Source organism: Carlito syrichta, unplaced genomic scaffold (assembly GCF_000164805.1).
Source record: "Carlito syrichta isolate Samal-C Ts95f unplaced genomic scaffold, Tarsius_syrichta-2.0.1 Scaffold111496, whole genome shotgun sequence".
In the NCBI taxonomy this organism is placed as follows: Eukaryota; Metazoa; Chordata; class Mammalia; order Primates; family Tarsiidae; genus Carlito; species Carlito syrichta.
In genome coordinates this window covers 261,683-284,588 of record NW_007055592.1, presented here as the reverse complement: position 1 = coordinate 284,588, position 22,906 = coordinate 261,683, and the positions used below count along the sequence as shown (strand labels likewise).

Genomic DNA, 22,906 nt, shown 5'->3' with positions numbered 1-22,906 from the left:
CTCCAAGAGACTCATCTCACCAGAAAGGACACTCACAGACTCAAAGTAAGAAGATGGGAAACAAAATTTCAGGTGAATGGAACACAAAAGAAAGCAGTAGTTGCAATCTTAATATCAGATAAAATGCCTATTAAGTGACATTCATTAGTAGTGACCTATTACTTTATTTTGTTGAGGGATAATTTGTAAATGAGAACAAATTTTAAACATTTTAAGTTTATAAATTTAGAAATTTTCTTTAGACTATTTATGAAATTATTGTCAATAGACCTATTCATTACAAAAAAAATTAAAAATGATACAGAGGGTCACTATATAATGTTAAAAGGTTCAATCCATCAACAAGAAATATCCATCCTAAACATATATGCACCCAACAAAGGAGCACCAACTTTCATAAAGCAGCTTCTAGACAAACTTTAAAAAGATATTGACTCTAACACTATCATAGCTGATGACTTTAATACCCCATTTACAACCCTAGACAGATCATCAAGACAAAAAATCAGTAAGGAGATCTGGAACCTCAATGTCACTCTTGACCAAATGGTCTTAATTGATACCTACAGAACACTCCACCCAATGACCACAGAATATGCATCTACTCATCACCACATAGAACATACTCTAAGATCGACCACATCCTTAGCCATAAATCAAGCATAAACAAATTTCATAAGTTTGAAATTTTGCCATCCACCTTCTCAGACCACAGTGGAATAAAAATAAATATAAACACCAACAAAGTACCCCAAACCCAAAGACATGGACACTAAATAGCATGAGGCTAAGTAACTCCTGGGTCAATATGGAAGTCAAAACAGAGATTAAAAGATACCTGGAAACAAATGTAAATGAAGAAACATCTTACCAAAACCTCTAGGATGCATGAAAACAGTAGTAATTAGGGGAATTCATATCTCTACAAACACACATGAAGAAAATGGAAAGATCACAAATTAACAGTCTAAGTCACCTAAGAAAACTGGAAAAGCAAAACCATCAAAACCCTAACTTCAGTAGAAGAATCCAGATCACCAAAATAAAAGCCCAAATCCAGGACATGGAAGACAAAAAGATAATACAAAAAAATCAATGAAATAAAAAGCTTGTTCTTTGAAAGGATAAACAAGATTGATGGTACCCTAGCTAGACTTACCAAGAAAAAGAGAGAAAAAGCCCAAATAAACTCAATCAGAAACACAAAAGATGAAGTCACAACTGTCCCTGAAGAAATACAAATGATTATCAGAGACTACTATGCATGCTTGTATGGAAACAAACTTGAAAATCTAAAGGAAATGGAGGACTTTCTGACATCACACAACCTCCCCAGGTTGAAACAAGAAGAAATCGAGACCCTAAATAGACCAATAACAACTCAGGAAATTGACTATGTCATAGGAAAACTACCTACAAAAAAAAAAAAAAGCCCTGGACCAGATGGCTTTCCAGTAGAATTCTACAAAACATACAAAGAGGAACTGCTGCCAATCCTATTGAAAGTATTCCAGGTAATGGAGAAAGATGGAATTCTCCCCAAATCATTTTATGATGCTAACATCATATTGATACTCAAGCCAGGTAAAGATCCAACAAAAAAAGAGAACTACAGGCCAATATCCTTGATGAACATAGATGCTAAACTTCTCAACAAGATCCTAGCAACTGGATTCAACAACACATATCAAAAATCACCCACCATGACTAAGTAGACCTCATTCCTGGGATGCAAGACTGGTTCATCATTAGTAAGACCATAAACATAATTAAATACATCAATGGAAGTAAAAACAAAAACCACATGATTATATATCATTAGATACAAAAAAAGCTTTTGATAAAATCCAGCACGACTTCTTGATAAAAACCCTCGAACATCTAGGCATAGATGGAACATATCACAAAATAGTAAGAGCCATCTACGAGAAACCCACAGCCAGCATACTGCTAAACAGACAAAAATTGGAACCATTTCCCCTGAAAACTGGAACAAGACAAGGATGCTCACTCTTACTCCTCCTGTTCAACACAGTTTTGAAAGTTCTAGCTAGAACAATCAGAGAAGAGAAGGTGATCAGGGATATCCAGATAGGAAAAGAGGAAATCAATTTATTCCTCTTTGCAGATGACATTATTCTATACATTGAAAACCCAAGAGAATCTGTCAAAAACTTACACTGATAAAGGACTTTGGCAAAGTCTCAGGGTATAAAATAAATGTGCACAAGCCAATTGCATTTCTATACACCAATAATAAACAAACAGAAACCCAAATAAAAAGTACAATTCCATTCACAATAGCCACAAAAAATGAAAAAGCTTGTCATCTTCCTAACCAGAGATGTGAAAGACCTTTACAATGAAAACTACAAAACGCTGTTCAAAGAAATCAAAGATAACACAAACAACTAGAAAAACATTCCATGCACATGGATTGGAAGAATTAACATTGTTAAGATATCCATTCTACTTAAGGCAATCTGCAGATTTAATGCAATACCCGTCAAATTACCAGCAACATTCTTCTCAGACCTAGAAACAACAATACAGGAATTCACATGGAAACATAAACAACCACGAATAGCCAAAACAATACTCAGCAAAAAAAAAACCAAAGCAGGAGGTATCACACTTCCAGACTTTAAACTTTATTATAAAGCTACAATAATCAAAACAGTCTGGTATTGGTACAAGAACAAGCATATAGACAAATGGAATAGAATTGAGATTCCAGAAACAAAACCTCAATTTCTCAACCAAGTACTCTTTGACAAAGCCTCCACCACCAACCACAGGGGAAAGGAGAACCATTCAGTAGATAGTGCTGGGAAAACTGGCCACCACCATGCAGAAGATTGAAACAGGACTTCTACGTATCCCCATATACAAAAATCAACTGTAAATGGATCAGAGACCTAAATATAAAACCTCAAACTATAAGGACCTTAGAAAATGCAGGAGACGCTCTTATGGAAATCGGAACTGGCAACCAATTCCTCATCAAAATCCCAAGTGCCCATGACATAAGAGATAAGATAGACAAGTGGGACCTCATCAAACTGACAAGCTTCTGCAAAGCCAAAGATACCATCAAGAGAGCAGGGAGACAGCCCACAGACTGGGAAAAAATATTTGCCAACTCTATGTCTGACAAAGGCCTAACATATAGGATCTGTAAGGAACTCAAATGCGCTGAAAAGAAACAAACAGCCCCATTACAAAGTGGGCAGAAGATATGAACAGACAGTTCTCAAAAAAAGACATATGAGCAGCCAACAGACACATGAAAAAACGTTCAGCCTCACTAGTCATCAAGGAGATGCAAATTAAAACTACACTGAGAGACCACCTAACTCCAGACAGAATGGCCACCATCAATAACTCAAAAATAACGGATGCTGGAGAGGATGTGGCGAAAAGGGAACACTTCTACATTGTTGGTTGGAGTGTAAACTAGTACAGCCTCTGTGGAAAACAGTGTGGCGAATCCCAAAAGGTCTAAAAATCGACCTTCCATATGACCCCACAATCCCCCTACTGGGAATATACCCAGAAGAACTCAAATCACTCTAAAAAAGATACCTGCACACATATGTTTATCACAGAATTGTTTACAATAGCAAGAACATGGATCCAACTGTGCTGCCCATCACAAGAGGACTGGATTAAAAAAAATGTGGTACATATTCACAATGGAATATTATGCAGCCATAAAGAAGAACAAAATCATGAACTTCTCAGTAACCTGAATGGACTTAGAGTCTATAATACCGAGTGATCTTTCACAGAAACAAGAACTGAGTATCACATATTCTCACTCATAAGTGAACCTTGAACAACTATCGTAATACTATAAGGAAAGATTGACAGTAGCGGGAAACAGCGGGGGCGTGGGGTGGTGGGGAGGTGGGGTGGCAGTAGTGGGAAACTGCCTGGGGAAGGGGGGCACACCTCATCAACAAGGGTACCTGCACAATTAATATTTGTATATCTAGCCCTGAATTGTACCCCACATTTTATAATAAAAAATTTAAAGGTGAAAAAAAGGTAGACTCATTTGAATTCCTCTGGGTATACTCCCAGAAGGGGGATTGTAAAGTTAGGGCAGGGGGCTGGGCATACCTCATCAACAAGGGTACCTGCCTAATGAACATTTGTATACCTAACCCTGAATTGTACCCCACATCTTTAAAATTAAAAAATAAAGTTAATGCTGGGCTCGGTGGCTCAGCCTGTAATCCCGCGCCTTTGGGAGGCTGAGGTGAGTGGATTGCCTGAGCCCACGGGTTCGAGAACCACTTGGGCAGCGAGACCTCATCTCTACAATAAACCAAAAAATCAGCCGGGCATGGTAGCGCATGCCTGTAATTCCGGTTACTTGGAAGGCTGAGGTGGAAGGATCGCCGGAGCCCAGCAGGTCCAGGCTGCGGTGGCTGGGAGCGGCCACTGCACTCCAGTCTGGGCGACAGAGTGAGATTCCAACTCAAAAAAAAAAGTTAAAAAAAAGAAAAATCAAATAAGTTAAAAAAAAAGCCAAAGAGTAAATATTGTAGGCTTTATAGGTCATTTATGGTCTTTTTTATATATTCTCCTTTATTTTTGTTTTTATAACCCCTTAAACAATGTTGATACTGTACTTATCCACTGGCCTCAGTAAAATAGATCTGGTGCCAAAATAGACCATAGGGTATAGTTGTTGATCTGGCTACAAAATATTGCTGAGAGAAAATCTTAAAATAACTAAATATGTGGAGACATATATCATGCTCCAATTCTGGAAAAGTTAACATTGATACATTGTCCTTATTGACCAGGGCTTTGAAGTATTCTTTGACATTTTTACAAGAGTTGTTAGCACCTTGGGGCATAAGGCTTTTAAATCAAAAAGCATCCTGTGCTCATCTGATGCTCCATCTCCCGTCCTTGCCCGGGGAGAATAAATTCAATGAGAAGAGAAATATCCTATGAGGATATACCCATGAGCGGTAGTCCCAGGTCTCCATCTTCTGAGGAGTCCAAGGTCCCAATGTGACTGGTGGTTAAGATCTGAGTTGAGTCAAAAAGGAAAGAGTTCCTAGTAGGCTGCACAGGTGATCATTACAGGTGTGACATGGACACAAACAATTAAAATGGTAATAGGGAATGTGTGCATAAGCAGAATCAGACAGACTGGGTCAAATTCTGTCTAGTTCACTACTACCTGTATGAGCTGAGGAAAGTTCTAGGACTTAAATGCTGTAAAAATAAGTAAAGAGAAGCTGACTGCCAGGAAGGGATGCTGTAGGACACTGCACCCAGAAAGATCAGGCCACAGGCTTCCCACCTCAGAAAACTTCATACAGCGGCAGGTCAAGCCCTAGGCTCAAGAATCTCTAGGGTGGCTTCAGAGAGGGCTCTTGACTCCAGGACTTGGAGAGGGGCTTATAGAAGATCCTTTGGGAGGCAGTGTCCTGAGCACTGAGCTACCCGAGAGAGGCAGGAGTGGGCAGTAAACTGATGTCATCAACGGCAACTGCCTAAAAGAAAGAGACCTCAGTCTTTTGTGTTCCACAGTACTTGTGCCCCATGATGGTGTCTCCTCCTCACCTTAGCTTCTGTCCTGCTGTACTCCCCTGGCCTCTTGGATACATAGTCACTTCAAGAGACAGCACAACCCTCTTCCCTTCCCCCAGTCCCCTCGCCCATACCTGGCTCTCCCAGTGAACCTGGTCCCCACTCTGGGAGGACCTGGGCTGCTCCTGTCCTCTGGCTCTGAGCAGGCTCTGTCCTCCGGTGGCCCCAGGGAACAAGCTGCGGGACACAACTGCACTGACTACAGAACCTACCACCCCTGGACAAGGGGCCAAGGAGCCTGCAGACATATCTACTGGCACGCAGGGGTTACAGTGCTAAACAGTTCCCACGTTGCACAGGGGCCCATCCTGGTCTAACCAGCCTCAATCAGGGTGGGAAATCTTGACATTCAAGAGCCCGACTGTGGCTGAACTGCTGGACCTCACTCTCAGCCCTCTGTTGTTGTTCAGACCCTGGGCTCCCACACCCTTTTTCTGCCACGTGTTCCAATGTCGTCTCCCCTGCAGCAGACTGAACGGGGTGCTTCACTCCAAGGAGTTTCCCACTCCACTCCAAGGATCCGACTGTGCACAAGTTCCTCTTCAGAGACATCTTTCTCCTGAAGCTTCATACCCACCTGTCTCCCACCCACCCTGTCCCTCCGCCTGGCCTGGATCACCTCGCCATCCTTGTATCAATCCTGGGTCTTGTTTGCTAACTTTTTACCGCAATCTCAAGCCTTTACCCTTGGTTTGACATTGCCCCTAAAAAGCAGTATCTCATCCAGGCTCAATGCTCCTCTCTGGGATCCTTACCCTGGGTGTGTTTGGGATTCTCTGTCTGAGTGTCAAGTCTAAGAAGTCACTGTAGTCTGCCTTCACTGCCAAGTTGTTCAGCTGAACATCTTGGAATGGTAGAGTCCTATTCCAGGCTGCAAAATGACTCCTTTACATTTGGGACTTGAGTAGGTGATCACCTCCATGGGACCTGAGTCATCCAGCCCACCCTGGATCCTTGCCTCAAGAAGACTGAGTGGAAGGCCCAAGGCAAGTGCAAGAAAGGGAAAGCTAAGAGGGAGGGGGAAATGGCCAAGGAAGATGATCAGAGAAGGGCTCTGCCCTTGTCCACGTAAGAGTGGGCTTGGAGCGTCAGCACTTAACGCTCAGGAGACCAATGGTGTCATGGAGTGGTACTTCCTTCTAGTATCATCCTAGGCCTCCGAAAGAACACCTCAAACACCTCAAATGCAAGCACCCATTATTGAGTAAAAAAGCTTAAAAATCATTGAGACCATTTGCCAACGGCCATCAACAGCTCGTATTGCCCTGACAGAAGTCTCCTTCCTCTCTGGAGGACTGATATGAGTGCAGCAGGGCTGTCTGGTCCGGTCTTATCTGCCCTCTGCTGCTTGGCAGGTGGACAAAGGAAGACTTGGATGAAGGTCATTCACCCAGCAATCCAGACTCACGAAGTCAGAGAAGGTGCAGGAAGAAAAAGTTTCAAGATACTTTTTCCAGAAAAAACTTTCCAAACACACCTGCTAGCTGTTGACTCTGTAATCCTAAATTCCAATACCTTTGCAAATGTCATGGTTATGGGGTGAAGGAGAGCTTTCTGTACCTTCTACCTTCTTGTATAGTCATTGCTGAAGACCTGAACTTTGAGAAGAATGCTGTGCACCCATGAAGCCCCACAGTGTTGGAGGATCATACTGAGGTCTCTTCAGACAGCAGTGCCTCTTAGCCTGCCTGTTTTTCCTCCCTGCCTGTTGAGGGCTTTTCATGCCCTCTGAGCATGGCTACTTTCATCACGCTGATCCCAGCTACTGCCTCATCAGTAGGCACTGAGTTGGCAAACACATCTGCCAGACTCAGTCCTGATTGTCCTTGAACCTACCCCCACATGAATACTGATCATGAAATGTGATACCCAAACCATAATTCTCTCTTTGCTGCTCTTGCTGAATTTCCTTCTCCCTTTAGGATAAATAATAATTATAATAGTAGCAATGAGCAAAACCACCCAGTTAAAAAATAGACAAAATATTTGAACACTCTCTTTCCAAAAGATAATTCAGAAATGTCCAATAAGCCCCTTAAGTGCTCAACATCATTAATCATCAGGAATATTCAAATGAAAACCACAGCGAGATATCATTACACAACAATCAGAATAGATAAAGTCTGACAGCTCCACATGCCCACAGGAATGTAAAGCATCTGGAAAACTTTTCACTTCCTGTGATTATATAAAATGGTACAAGCACTTTGAGAAAGGGTCATGCAGTTTATTATAAAACTAAACACACACCTATTCTGATTCAGCACTTTCATTTGTAATTATTTACCCAAGAATAATGAAAACATATGTACCTAAAAAGACTTGCATGATATGTTTATAGGAGCCTTATTCATAACAGGCAAAATCTGGAAATATTCCTGGTGCCAATCCATATGAGACTAGAAAAATAAATCGCTGTGTATTAAAACTACTCAGCTATCAAAGGAAAGAATCCCTGTTAACAAATAACAAAGAGGTGAATCAAGAAAACATTTTGTTTAAGTGAAACAATCTTTACACAAGAATATATGTTGCACGTCCCCATTTATATGAAAAGCTAGAACAACCAAAACCAACCTATAATGAGATAATCCCTGAAGGGTTGAGGAGGTGCAGATGGATAACGGCAGTGAGCAAATAAGGGACTTGTGTTAAAGTCAAATAAAATATACAAATGAATCTCTAAATTTAAAACATTTTATTTGGGAAGGAAGAATTGCAATTTGAGGCAAACACACAGATGGGGTGGTCTTTCCAATGTTCAAAGAACAAAGAGAAGTTTAGAGGTTTCATAATGAAGAGAAATATTAGATATTCTTTTGCAAATAAAGTCCATTGGCACCAGTAAAGTTCTGGGGAGCTGGCAAGCTCATAAGTGATGGCAGTCGGAAAAACTAGTCTTAGAGTCACAGCAGGATTTTAAGTAACTATTAGAGAAAACTGGTTTCAGGTTATAGCAGGCAGTTCTAGTATCTGGGCTTGCAGAGAATTACATTCTTGGAGCAATGTTATGTGCCCTGAGTGTTTTTCCCTGCCTTCTCAACTCCGTTTTAGTTGGTTATGACAAGAATGACCCAGTCTATATCATCAACTTTCACACTTTCTAGCCATGGGGAGCCAAGACAGCCTACCTAATGATGAGTCTCTCCAAGGGCTGATCTGTTGTCTCCCTGTGCTGACTAGGATCTGACTGATCCAACTGGGTTAAAGTCCTACAGTCCAGGCATATGTGTCCCAGAATTCAGGGGGTGAGGAGGGTCTCATGGTCCACAAACTTCCCCTCAGAGGGCATTGGATTTGCTCTGCAAAAGGCCAGCAACTTCACCCCTATATTCACAAGCCTTTTCTACACCCAAGAGTGCTTGTGTCTCTGCTTCCTGCTTTGTTCCTCCCCACTGCCTGTCTTCCCATTCTCTTAACGTTATAACAGTTATGAAAAATTGTAGCCTTCTCTGCCATGACTATGGTCAATTTCATGTGTGTAGCAAAATTTTTATAAATTGGTAATTTAAAAATGATATTCTTTACACCCTTGCTTCATGTTTTTCAAATCAAGTTTTGGTGGTTAAATTTATGAAAAATAAAATGTACTCATTTTAATTACAAAGTTTTGGCAAATGTATTCCCTTGAGCATATAACAAGGCAATTAAGATAGAGATCTAATAATATTCCCTCATCCTCAAAATTCTCTTTGCCCCTTCACTGTCAGTCCCTTTATATATCTAGCCCCAAATAGCCATTGATCTATTTTCTGGTATTATAGACAAGTTTTGCCAATTCTAGAATTTCATATAAATAGACACAGATTCTTTTGTTTGTGTGCCTGGTTTTGTTCACCATAATGATTTTCAGACCAATCTGTGTTTTTGCATAAATCTATTGTTCATCTCATTTTATTTTTTAGTAGTAACCCGTTGTATGGATATTCTAGGATTATTCTGCTTTCCTGGGAGGAGTCCACTGGCACAGCAGTCTCCAAGGAGTTGCAGCCAAAATCACAATAGCTCCAAATCAGACAGGGAGTTGGCAAAGTGTTTACTTATTTCAAATAAATCACCCAAGAACAGCTTGCTAAAGACATGGGTTTATTATTACCTATGAGAGGGAACCAATGACGGCCAGTTGGTACATAGCGCTAAACACCCCAGTAGACATGGGAAGAGATTATAAGTCCCCAGCATAGGAAAGGGAGCATGACCTGCAAAGAACCAGAAACAATGTTTACTCTCTTACATAAGTGCCTTGCATGTGCAGCCATTTGCATATCTCCAAGGGCATTTTGATCAGGAACAGATGGCCTTGGCCAGGAGCCATTATCCCAGTCAAGAAATAGGCATCAGCAGGAGAAGGGGAGTAGAGCATATGTTTTGCATTTACCTGACACAGTTTCAGCATTGCAAAGCAGATTATAGAAAGTTTGGATTCTAGTGACAATAGATAAATAATCAACACAGTGTGCTACTTTAGCTCTTTCCTGCAAACTTTGTGTGTGTGTGTGTGTGTGTGTGTGTGTGTGTGTGTGTGTGTGTGAGCTGTTTTCCTTTGCATTATTGTCGACTTGCTTTGCAAATTCAATTAGGAGCTTCCTCTTTGATCTGGAAGTTATTTATAAGAGTTAAAAAATGTTCAAGTGAGTGAAACTTTTTGGAAAATATTTTCATTACCTTCTACTCTTTACTAAATTGTGATTAGGGGATATAAATGATAAAATCTCTCTTTTGTAACTTTATTAAGTATTTATTTTGGGCAACGGATATGTTCAAACTTTGTATGTTCCTGAGATATAACAAGAGTAATGCCTGATATGTGAGTGATAATATCCACATATATATTATATATTATACTGGTCGTGATTTATTCATGTTTTCTATACCCTTGTTTATGTTTGTTTTACTCGATTTGTTAAATTCTGACAGAAGCACACTCCCATATAATCAGTTTTTTTCTCAATTCAGTTTGTATTTTCAGTTGCATTTTTGCCTTATCTCCAATAATATTTATATTAAAATATATAAATAAATTGTCTTTGTAAATATTATACATGTGTACATCATAGCTTTTGTTTGCCTGCTTAAATTACAAGTTTGATAATATTAGCAACTGTGCATTTTTTCTTTTGCATTTTTCTATTTCTTGGCCCATTTCTTCAGTTTTAACTTTTTATAATCTTCTTGAAGTATCATTTGTATCCTGTATAATTCCCCCATTTAAAATACATTGTTAATACTCCACATACACACCAACACTTGTTATTGTTCATCTATTTTATTATACCATCCTAGTGAGTGTGAAGTGGTATCTCATTGTGGTTTTGATGTGCACCTCCTTAATGATTAATTAGGTTGAGCATCTTTTCATGTGCCTATTTGCCATCTATGCATCTTCTTTGGAGTCTCATTAGTTTTTAAGACAATTTGAGGTAGCTATTTTTTCCCTTGCAGCGTAGAGAGTCCTAGCTGATATAGGAGATAAGTTTTATCTTGGAGAAAGAGTTTGAGTGTTCTCTCCTTTCTCAATGCTATACTTCAATAAAAACTTTATAACAGCCATACACAGAAGCGTACAAGACATAAGGAGATAGCTCCATATATTTCCAAAGAATTAGCACACCTTTGAAACCATCACCCAGATCAAGAAACAAAAGATTACTAATGTCTTAGAATCCCCTTCCTGCTCATCCTTTAAGAGCGTTACAAGCTTTTAACATCATAGATTAGTGTCACCTGCTTTAAAACTTGCATACATTGATTTATGCAGTGTGTACTTTCTTTAATCTGGATTTTTTCTACAACACTATGCTTATGAAATTTATCCATATTGTTAACAGTGGGTTGCTGCTTTATATTGCTGTGTAGTATTCCAGTGAACAAGTATGCCATCATTTATTTATCTATTCTCTTGCTGATGAACATGTGAATTGTTTCCAGTTTGGACTATTATACATTTACGTTGCTATAAACATTCAAGTATATATGTTATATAGTACTTCCAATAGCATGAATATTTTCAGAGATAATACGAGAAAATGTGCTATTTAACATTTAGATCTATAATTCTCTGTACTTGTACTCATCTTTTGTAGATTTGTGATGCTTATTGGTGCTATTATAAATCCTCCAGAGAATATTTACTTTTACATCTAGCAGGCAATTAAGATGGGGAAAACAGCTTTATTGCTTTATTCTGAGATTGTTTTAAATCAGAGGCATGTTCATTCTTTTGGTGGGGGGGCTTGGTATTTCTTGTGGACACTTATTTCTGTGATATTGGACTTTACAACTCTTAAATAAAAGCCTCTGTGTTTGTCAGGACACCTCTGCTCTGGTAGTCCTTGAACTGAGATTTTTCTCTTTCTCTTCATTCTCTTAGACTGTTGAAAGCTCTGCTCAGCTTCTCAACTTTGGAGCCACAGTTTTTTGTTTAGTTTTTCAGAATCCTGGAAGAAGTCAGATGACTACATTGTGTATTCTAATGAAGGTACCCCGTAGAAATTACATAATGTGTGGGCTCTAGGAGTTGAAAGTATCTTCTAGTTGACTATCATAAAATAATGACTTCACTCGAGCCACTGCCAGGAACTAAATTCTGGCAACAACCTTGAATGAGTTTAGAAGAAGACCACAGCTCCAGATGAGATTGCAGCTCTAGCTAAAACCTTAAATTCAGCTTTGTGAGTCCATGAGCAGAGAACCCAGCTATCTTGTGCCTAGAAATCTGACCCATGAAAACTGTGATGTAATAAAGATATGTTATTTTAAGTCACAATGTCTGTGGTAAATAAAATACTAATTTACTCACATATCAGTGCCTTAGGTAGATATTGCAAACCTTTTAATTTTCATAAAATGAAACTAGAAGTAAGATGGGGGCTAGCAGAGAAAGCAACTCCTTGAACCAAACTAAAGGGAGATTTGGAAAGAGTTCCAGGTGTGTCTAGGAGGCACGTTGCTTGAGGTGAGCCAAGAGCTGGTACTTTTATCCTCAGGTAAAGCTGGGCATGTGTGAGTCAGATGTGAAGTGAAGTCTTGTGTTCTGAATGTGATCAGAGTGTTTCAGTGTCCTTGGGTGTATGGATATAGAAACTAACTTGGAAAAGGAGGCTACTTATTTCATTGGTGACTGTAGTTGTTTCTATAGTAGTTAATTGGGACAGTTTATACTTTCACTGTCATGTATACTTCTGCTATGGCCTGCTTTCTGTCGGTTTCTATTTGGAAGGAAGAAATGGTGTGGAGAATAGACTGAGTTTGTTCACCTGAATCACAGATACTGCACTTAGGAACATCCTTAGATGATACCCATTCTAACTCCTCCCATCTCCAGTGTCGATCCTTCAGATTCTGCTTTACTTTGCCCAGTGAAGATAGCTTATGGATTTGTGAGATGCTCATCTCATTATCGGGTATTTGGGGTGGTTTAGAAAAAAAGTTTTTGGGGAGTTCCAGTAAGATGGTGACGGCATAGGTGGATTTGTGAGATTCTCCATACATGAGTTCCCAAAACAACTCTTACTTTTCTTCCCCCCCCCGCCCACCACCAGCCACACTGGTCTGAGGCCCAAGGACCCTTGATCCCATGCAGAGCGGATATTGTGGCCCCCGGCTGCTGCTGCTCCACTATATGTGACTCCTGCCCATGCAGGAGTCTCGGGTCTTGGCTCCCTCCCTGGCTGCATCATCTCACCCAGCACCCAGCACCAAGCTGCCGGTCACCCAGGGAGGCTCTGGGTGCCCACCCCTCAGAGATACTGGTCCCATTTCTGACTGAAGTACCCTGTGAGGGACCCAGGGCTAATATCACCACCCACCACCTGCTCTTTGGAGCTTTGGAGCTCTGGAGCTCAGGGCCTACCCCGGCTGAGGCACACAGTGTGCGATCCCATGCTGGTGTAAGGGAAGAGCATATCTTAAGGAGGTGCTGATTGGAGGCTCTCAGCTCCAGAGGAGGGAACTCCTGACCCCCTCCTCCACCCCAGCCTGCTGGTGGCACCTCGGATCCAGCACCCAGCTGTGCAGCTGATCCCCAGTGCCTCCCACTCCAGCACGGTCTATCACAGTGGATTTCAGAGGGACCCAGATGAGCAGAGAGAAAAGATCCACAAAAGTGAAGCTGCCATCTTGGCCATTCTCCAGGCAGAGATTTGCATTGCCCCACCCACCTATCAGCAGCCTCCACCTTGGTTCCTAAGGTAACATCGCTAAACAGGAGACAAAGCCCCTACCCTGCTGAATCAGACAAAGGCAACATCACAGACCTCCCAGGCAGCAGGCTAAAAAGAAAACCCTAGCTGCCTGCCAGGAAAACAAAGGGGAGAGGTTGGAGATCCAAGCTGAAGAGACTTTAGGCACTCAGGGAAGATTCCAGAGCTAGACTGATCTCTTATTTTGACTTTTGATTCTATCATTATGACTGTTTATTTTGCTCACTTTTGTTCACTTTCTGACTTACATAATCTGTTTCATGATTTTGTTGGTCTGTCTCTGTGTAGCTACCAGTATCCTTTAGGGAATTTGGCTCACATGTTTTTTTCACTTCTCTCCGGCCTTGTGTCTCTTTTTCACCTGTTAGTTGGTATGTATGTCTGTTTTCCCTCTCACTCTCCTCTCTTTCTAACTTCCTATTGACCCCCCTCCATTATTATCCTCTTTTGTACCTCCTTTTGATCCAGGGACCAAACCTACATACTGCTGCACAGGCAGATTGTAAGGCAGTGGGAAATAGATTCCAGTGTGCTCATACACCTGATGGTGGATGCTGGAATCAGCATATAGATTCTGAATCACAGCTTTGCCCTCAATTAAACCTCAAAACTGCCAAAAGTACAGGCTGCAGCCCACACTCCAACCTCAAAAATGAACAAAGCCAGAGGACCCTCATAAGGAAGAACAGGAGATTGCACAAGTGAAACAAAAGCAACACCACCTTCCCTAAAAAACAGAATTAAAGAAAGGGAGGGAAAGGGGGGAGAGAGAGAAAAATCTACACAAATGAAGAAAAACCAAAAGAAGAATATGGGTCTCTCCCAGACCCCTGGGAGGGCAGACATTGAGAAAACTGACTTCAGAATGCAAACAATGAAGAGCCCCCAGAATGACTGGTCCCAAACTACAAACCTAGATATCAAGACATTAATGGAGAGATTAAAAAGAATTGAGGCGAGACAAGAAGAAAGTAGGAAGGAGCTGATATCAGAGATAACAGTAATAAAGAATACTGTGAATGAAATAAATAACAAACTGATAAGCATGGAAAGTAGAATTACCCAAGCAGAAGAAAGAATCTCAGAGCTTGAGGACCAAAATATAGAACTAACCCAAATTCTTAAAAATACAGAAAACAAGATTAAAAAGACAGAACAAAACATTCAAGAGATGAACGATTACTTCAAGAGACTGAACCTAAGAGTAATTGGTCTTTCTGAGGCTGAAAGAGAGACAGAGACCACACTGGAACAAACTTTCCATGAGATCATTCAAGAAAACTTCCCTTATCTAATCAGTGATGCAAAAATTCAAACACAAGAGATTCAGAGAACCCCTACAAGACAACAAATGAGAAGATCAGCTGCTAGACACATAATAATTTGTCTAAACAAAGTATGCATAAAATAAAAAATCCTGAAGGCAGCGAAAGAAAAAGGCCAGATCACCTACCATGGAAGACCAATTAAAATAGCAGCAGAAATTATCTACAGAAACCCTCCAGGCTAGGAGAGCTTGGAGCCCTATCTTCAAAGTCCTAAAAGATAAACAATTTCAACCAAGAATAACCTACCTCGCCAAGTTAAGCTTCATCAGCGAGGGAGAATAAAAATCTTTCCCAGATATCCAATTCCTAAGAACTTATGCTGCAACCAAACCACCTCGACAGGAAACACTTAAGAAAGTACTAAACACAGAAGAAAAGGAAAAAAGAACAACGTTCTTCACAAGAGTACAGGAAAAAGAATAAAATACACATGAACCAACCCCAAAACCAAAAGAAAGACAAAAAACCAAGTGGAAGAACAATAACTCTATAAGAACTCTATGAGAGGGATGAACTCTCACATTTCAATAATTAGCCTGAATGTGAATGGAGTAAATGCACCACTGAAAAGACACAAAATGGCAAAAGGGATAAAATATTACCAGGCAACAATAAACTGCCTTCAAGAGATCCATCTCACTAGAAATGAAAGGCACAGACTCAAAGTAAGAGGATGGGAAACAAATTTTCAGGCAAATGGAACACAATAGAAAGGAGGAGTTGTGATCCTAATTTCAGACAAAATACCATTTAAGCTATCAAAATTAAAAAAGATACAGAGGGCCACTACATAATGATAAAAGGTTCACTCCATCAACAAGAAATATCTATCCTAAACATATATGCACCCAACATAGGTGCATCAACTTTCATAAAGCAACTTCTAGGAAAGCTAAAGAAAGATATTGACTCTATCACCATCATAACTGGGGACTTTAATACGCCACCCACAACCCTAGACAGATCATCAGGGCAAAAAATCAGCAATGAGATCCGGAATCTCAATGTGACTCTGGACCAAATGGACTTAACTGATACTTAAAGAACACTCCATCCAAAGACCACAGAATACACATTCTACTCATCACCGCATGGAACGTATTCTAAGATTGACCACAAAATCGGCAATACATCAAGCATAAGCAAATTTTAAAGGACTGAAATTTTGCCATGCACCTTCTTGGATCACAATGGAATAAAAATAAACATTAACACCAACAAGGTCCCCCCAAAAACCCACAAAGACATGGACACTAAACAGCATGATGCTAAACAACTTCTGGGTCAATGATGAAATCGAAACCGAGATCAAAAGATACCTGGAAACAAATGAAAATGAAGCAACATCAGACCAAAATCTCTGGGACGCCATGAAAGCTGTAGTAAGAGGGGAAATAATATCCCCACAAACGCACATGAAGAAAATGGAAGGATCACAAATTAACAGCCTAATACGCCACCTAAGGAAGCTGGAAAAGCAAGACCATAAAAACCCTAATTTCAGCAGAAGAATTCAGATCACCAAAATAGAAGCCCAAATCCAGGACATAGAAGACAAAAAGTTAATACAAAAAAGTCAATGAAACAAAAAGCGGTTCTTCGAAAGGATAAACAAGATCGATGTTCCCCTAGCTAGACTGACCAAGAAAAAGAGAGAAAAAACCCAGATAAGCACAATAAATACAAAAGATCATTAGAGACTACTATATACACTTGTATGGAAACAAACTTGAAAACCTTAAGGAAATGGAGGACTTTCTGTCAGCACACAACCTGCCTAGGTTGAAACAAGAAGAAATTGAGACCCTAAATAGACCAATAACTATCAAGGAAACTGACTATGTAATAAGAAAACTACCTACCAAAAAAAAAGCCCTGGACCAGATGGCTTTCCAGCAGAATTCTACAAGATATTTAAGGAGGAGCTGATTCCAATCCTACTGAAGGTATTTCAGGCAATTGAGAAAGATGGAACTCTCCCCAAATAATTTTACAAAGCCAACATCACATTGAAACCCAAGCCAGGTAAAGAACCAACAAAGAAAGAGCACTACAGGCCAATATCTTTGATGAACATAGATGCTAAACTTCTCAACAAGATCCTAGCAAATCGGATCCAGCAACACATCTAAAAAATCATCCATCATGATGAAGTAGGCTTCATCCCTGGGATGCCAGGCTGGTTCAATATTTGTAAAACCATAAATGTAATTAAATACATCAACAGATGTCAAAACAAAAACCACATGATTATATCATTAGATGCAGAAAAAGCTTTTGATAAAATCCAGCACCCCTTCTTGATAAAAATCTTCAAACATCTAGGCATATGGGGAACATACCTCAAAATAGTAAAAGCCATCTACAAGAAACCCACAGCAGCATACTCCTAAACGACAAAAATTGGAACCATTTCCCCTGAAAACTGGAACCAGACAAGGATCCCCACTCTCACCTCTCCTGTTCAATATAGTATTGGAAGCCCTGGCTAGAGCAATCAGATAAGAGAAGGTAATCGGGGGTATCCAAATAGGAAAAGAGGAAGTCAAGTTATCTCTCTTTGCAGATGACATGATCGTGTACCTTGAAAACCCAAGAGAATCTGTCAAAAACCTCCTTACACTGATAAAGGACTTTGGCAAAGTCTCAGGATATAAAACAAATGTATAAAAGGCAATCGCATTTCTTTACACTAATAATAAACAAACAGAAACCCAAATAAAAAAGCACAATTCCATTCACAATACCCACAAAAAAAAATGAAATACCTTGGCATCTTCCTAACCAGAGACGAGAAAAACCTTTACAATGAAAACTACAAAACACTGCTCAAAGAAATCAAAGATGACACAAACAAGTGGAAAAATATTCCATGCTCATGGATTGGAAGAATCAACATTGTGAAGATGTCCATCCTACCTAAGGCAATCTACAGATTTAATGCAATACCCATCAAATTACCAGCAACATTCTTCTCAGACCCGAAAAAAACAATACAGGAATTCATATGGAAACACAAACGTCCAAGAATAGCCAGAACAATCCTCAGCAAAAAAAACAAAGCAGGCAGTATCACATTACCAGACTTCAAACTTTACTATAAAGCTATGATAATCAAAACAGCTTGGTATTGGTACAAAAACAGGCATATAGACCAACGGAATAGAATTGAGATTCCAGAAGCTAAACCTCAATTTCTCAACCAATTCATCTTCAACAAAGCCTCCACCACCTACCACTGGGGAGAGGAGAACCTATTCAGTAAATGGTGCTGGGAAAACTGGCTGACCACATGCAGAAGACTCAAACAAGACCCCTATCTGTCCCCATACACAAAAATTAACTCCAAATGGATCAGAGACCTAAATGTAAAACCTCAAACCATAAGAACCTTAGAAAATGCAGGACACACCCTTATGGAAATTGGAACTGGAATCCAATTCCTGAACAAAACCCAAAACCCACAGGCCATAAGAGATAAGATAGACAAGTGGAACCTCATTAAACTGACAAGCTTCTGCAAAGCCAAAGAAACCATCAAGAGAGCAGGGAGACAGCCTACAGACTGGGAAAAAGTATTTGCCAACTCCAGGTCCAACAAAGGCTTAACATCTTGGGTCTACAAGGAACGTAAATGTGCTGAAAAGAAAAAAACAAACAACCTCATTATAAAGTGGGCAAAAGATATGAACAGACACTTCTCAAAGGAAGACATCCGAGCAGCTAACAGACACATGAAGAAATGTTCAACCTCACTAATCATCAAGGAGATGCAAATCAAAACCACACCAAGATACCACCTAACTCCAGTCAGAATGGCAATTATCAATAACTCAAAAAATAACAGTTGCTGGAGAGGGTGTGGTGAAAAGGGAACACTCCTACACTGTTGGTGGGAGTGCAAACTGGTGAAACCTCTGTGGAAAGCAGTGTGGCAATGCCTAAAAGCTCTGAATATCAACCTCCCATATGACCCTGCAATCCCCCTACTGGGAATAAACCCTGAAGAACTCAAATCACTCTACCAAAAGATAGCTGCACACGTATGTTTATTGCAGCATTGTTCACAATAGCAAGAACCTGGAATCAACCCTACTGTCCATCAAAAGAGGACTGGATTAAAAAAATGTGGTACATATACACGATGGAATACTATGCAGCCATTAAAAAGAACAAAATCATGAACTTTGCAGCAACCTGGATGGAACTAGAGTCAGTAATACTGAGTGACCTCTCACGGAAACAAAGATCTGAGTATCACATGTTCTCACTCATATAGCGGACCTTGAACATCCACCGTAATACTATAAAAAAAAGACTGACAGTGGTGGGAAACTATGGGGGGGGGAAGGGATGTGGGATTAATGGTAGTCAGTATCTGTCTGGGGATGGGGAGACACCCCTTATCGACAAGGGTGCCTGAACAAAGCATATTTGTATACCTAACCCTAAACTGTACCCCACAATATCAAAATAAAAAATATTGATATAAAAAAATGTTACTCCTTTATATTTCATATTGACTAGCTTTGGGGATTGGTTTGGAAGATGGGATGTATCAGTCATCAGAAATCATTGATTTCATTTCTCTGGACTATACTTAATTTTTCAAATTTGTTAAATTACTTAATGCGACATAGTATCATATATAATATGATAAATGTTAATTATCAAAAACATTTAGTTTTCCCCTTTATTAAACATCTGCATTTCTCCTAGGAACTAAAAGGCTGACTAGCTCTCATTGCTATAGCAACTTGTATCCTAAACTTTAGTGTGAGTAAATATTAGGAGGCAGTGGCTGGGGTTCAAAACCCCAACCTCCTAGCGATTAATCCCAAGTTTCATATAATTCCCTAATTTTGCTTCATAAACACATATAGACAGGAGCAAGGATAGCTGCTTTTAACCGCCATGGAATTAACTATGGTCAGGAACCTCTTCTGGTCAGAGAAGTAAATAAAGAATAAGAGTGATTAGATATTGGTTCTACAGTTTACGATCAACCATGTTCTTCTCCCATCCTGACAGGCCTGAGAGCCCTAGTGGGTGGGAGGACATGAACTAGCAGGGCCACCAGTCACAGTTGTATCTCCAGTAGGGCCAAGAAGCCTGGGCCTGGGCTCACCGTTGGCATTATCAGCATTGGGATTTTGCCATGGAGCATGGTGGAAGGGCAATAAATCGGTGAGTCTGTGGACACTGGCAAGAGAGGCTGAAGTGGTGACTCTTAAAAGCAAAGTTGAATAGAGAAGAAAATAAGGTTAAAGGGAAGTGACCAAGGAATGGATGTAGTTGGAATCACTAATTAAGAAAGACGCAAGGAAATATATGAGGTTGTGGTGAAAGGTGGGGTTTCAGATTTCAGAGGTGGAGAAATAGTTAAGGTGATGACAAGACCTACGGAGAAACCATAAGTCTGGATTGTAGAACTGAAGTGCAGTGAACCTCCCTAGGTCTGAGGAGGGAAAGGAACATAAAAGCTACAGGGTTGGAAGAATTGTCCAAATAGACCATGAAGATAATCAGGATGGCAGCAGGATTTAGGCCAAAGTGGATAATTGTGATCCAGGTACCAAAATTGTCAGCAAACAAGGGAGAGCAATGACAATAATAAAGAGAGATAGAATGATGAGACCATGTGGCAGGACCACAAACGAATGTCCTGAAAAGGATAATGTCCTGAAAACGAATGTCCTGAAAAGGATAATGGGGTATTGAGAAGTGACCCTGAACCCGGTTTCAGGCAGGAGACAGAGGGGGCCATAAGGGAATAGGAGGAGGATGGACACTGCACAGGAGCAGTGGAAGGCTGCACACAAAGATGAAATGCAGAGTGGTATGGAGACACATGAAGTAGGTGGAAGTGTCCACATTTTCTCACTTTATTTTTATCTACACGTCTTTTATATATTTTATATGCCCTTTCAAATATTTTTCAAGACAATGGGGATATTCTTTTAAAACAAAACCTACAAATTTTTAACCACTATATGCTAGACACAAACCTGAAGTCTTTAAAAAAGGCTCAGGCTGGGCTTGGTGGCTCAGCCTGTAATCCCAGCACTTTGGGAGGCCGAGGCATGTGGATTGTCTGAGCCCACGGGTTCGAGACCAACCCAGGCAACTTGGCGAGCCCTCATTGCTACAATAAATAAAAAATTAGCTGGGTGTGGTAGTGCGTGCCTGTAGTTCCGGCTACTTGGAAAGCTGAGGCAGAAGGATCACCGGAGTCCAGCAGGTCGATGCTGGGGTGGCCGTAAGCATGCCACTACACTCCAGCTTGGGCAATGGAGTGAGACTCCAACTCAAAAAAAAAAAGGCTCACAGCAAGGAAATAGGGAAATTTTCAAACAATGGTTGAAGACTCACTACTGATAAATATAAACACTTGCTATTATTTAGCATTAATTATTCTTGGCTTGAAGACACACGGAAGAGAAGAAACAGGTAAGTGCACAACAACTGGAAAGAAATATTCGTATTGCTAAACAGAGTAGAGGAACAATTATAGTTCTCTGTCACGCTACTTATCCACCACTTAAAAAAAAAAATCACAAGTGAACCAAGGGTAGACCTCAGAGCTGAAAGGAGCACAGTGTGTTTTAGAGATATATTCTTTTATACCAGAGTTTGATGGCAACAAAAACAGACCGAGAAAATGTAGAGTGAGCTCTTTGCCTCCATGTTGAGTTGGTGCTAGAGAGCTGGATGAGGGTTGAAGAAGTCGGTGCTTTTAGTAAACTACGGATCTCTTCCCAGAAACGTGTACATAAGCTGGTGCATATAACATTTTGCTTACCATTTCAGGGGTGAGGGTCTAAAATCCTCCAAAGACCATTCTTGGTCCAAGACTAAGAACAAGAGAAGCTTAGAGAAGTATCCCAGAGAAGCCAATTAGAAAGCTAGCTTCTGAGGAAAGTCATTTGTTTGGGAAAATTCCAAGGGGAGAGATATGGAATCTGTGGTCTCAGGGTTGAGATGGAATTGAGGATAGTGGTTTTGAACTAGGAGAAGTGAATAGATCTAGGATTAGAAAGACAGAGATTTCATTCCAAATACCAAGCTCCAAGAGTAATGGACACACCTTGAAATGTGGTACAGATAAAAACCATTGTGGGAAATCCAGCAATGAGAGATTCACACAGGGAAAAAATAGCATTGAATAAAAATTGCCCCGAGCCTGGAGTCACACTTTCATACCACTCATGTTTAGCTCACTGTTGAGAAGCTTGGCATCTCCAGGTTTCACATGCAAAAATGAGGAGAGTTCATGGGGTGGGGTGAGAACTGACTTAGCTAACAACACAAGTAACAGGTTTAACATGGAACCTGGCACTGTGCAAATGGCTGCACTTTATGTATGCAGATTTGGAAGATTCCATTAACTACCACACGCTCTTACCAAGAACGCCAACTGAGGATATGGGCCGTGCTGAAGCTGTTTTCCAAGATGCTCCAGATGGAGTTGACCACTTATTTGCACTCCTTTCGGCAAAGAAAGCATATTGCAGGGCTCTAGCCTGCCCTGATCCATGAAGGTACTTAGACAGCTCTTCCTCCTTCTTGATACCCACTTCATAGGGATACTGCACGGCGGCCTGGATTGCACGAACACAGGCCTCCTGAGCAAGGCAGCCAGGGTGCTGCTTGCGCAACTTCAAGAGGGCCTCACTGAAAACGGTGTCCATGTTGGGCAAGCTCTGAACTGTCTTGTTGCAGAGTCTGCGGGATTCTAGAGGTTGATCTGAAAGGAATAAT

General features: G+C 40.5%; 1 protein-coding gene across 2 annotated transcripts in view; it reads right to left on the bottom strand.

Annotated features, from left to right (window-relative positions):
* Positions 1-22,330: 22,330 nt before the first annotated feature.
* LOC103272258 (peroxisomal bifunctional enzyme-like) overlaps positions 22,331-22,906 on the bottom strand; it is a 53,956-nt gene continuing 53,380 nt past the window's right edge. For both annotated transcript variants that reach the window (XM_021718035.1, XM_021718038.1), the window contains one exon: positions 22,331-22,892. In XM_021718035.1, coding sequence (XP_021573710.1) covers positions 22,534-22,892 — 359 coding nt within the window. In that variant the 3' untranslated portion in view covers positions 22,331-22,533. The remainder of the gene's footprint in view (positions 22,893-22,906) is intronic.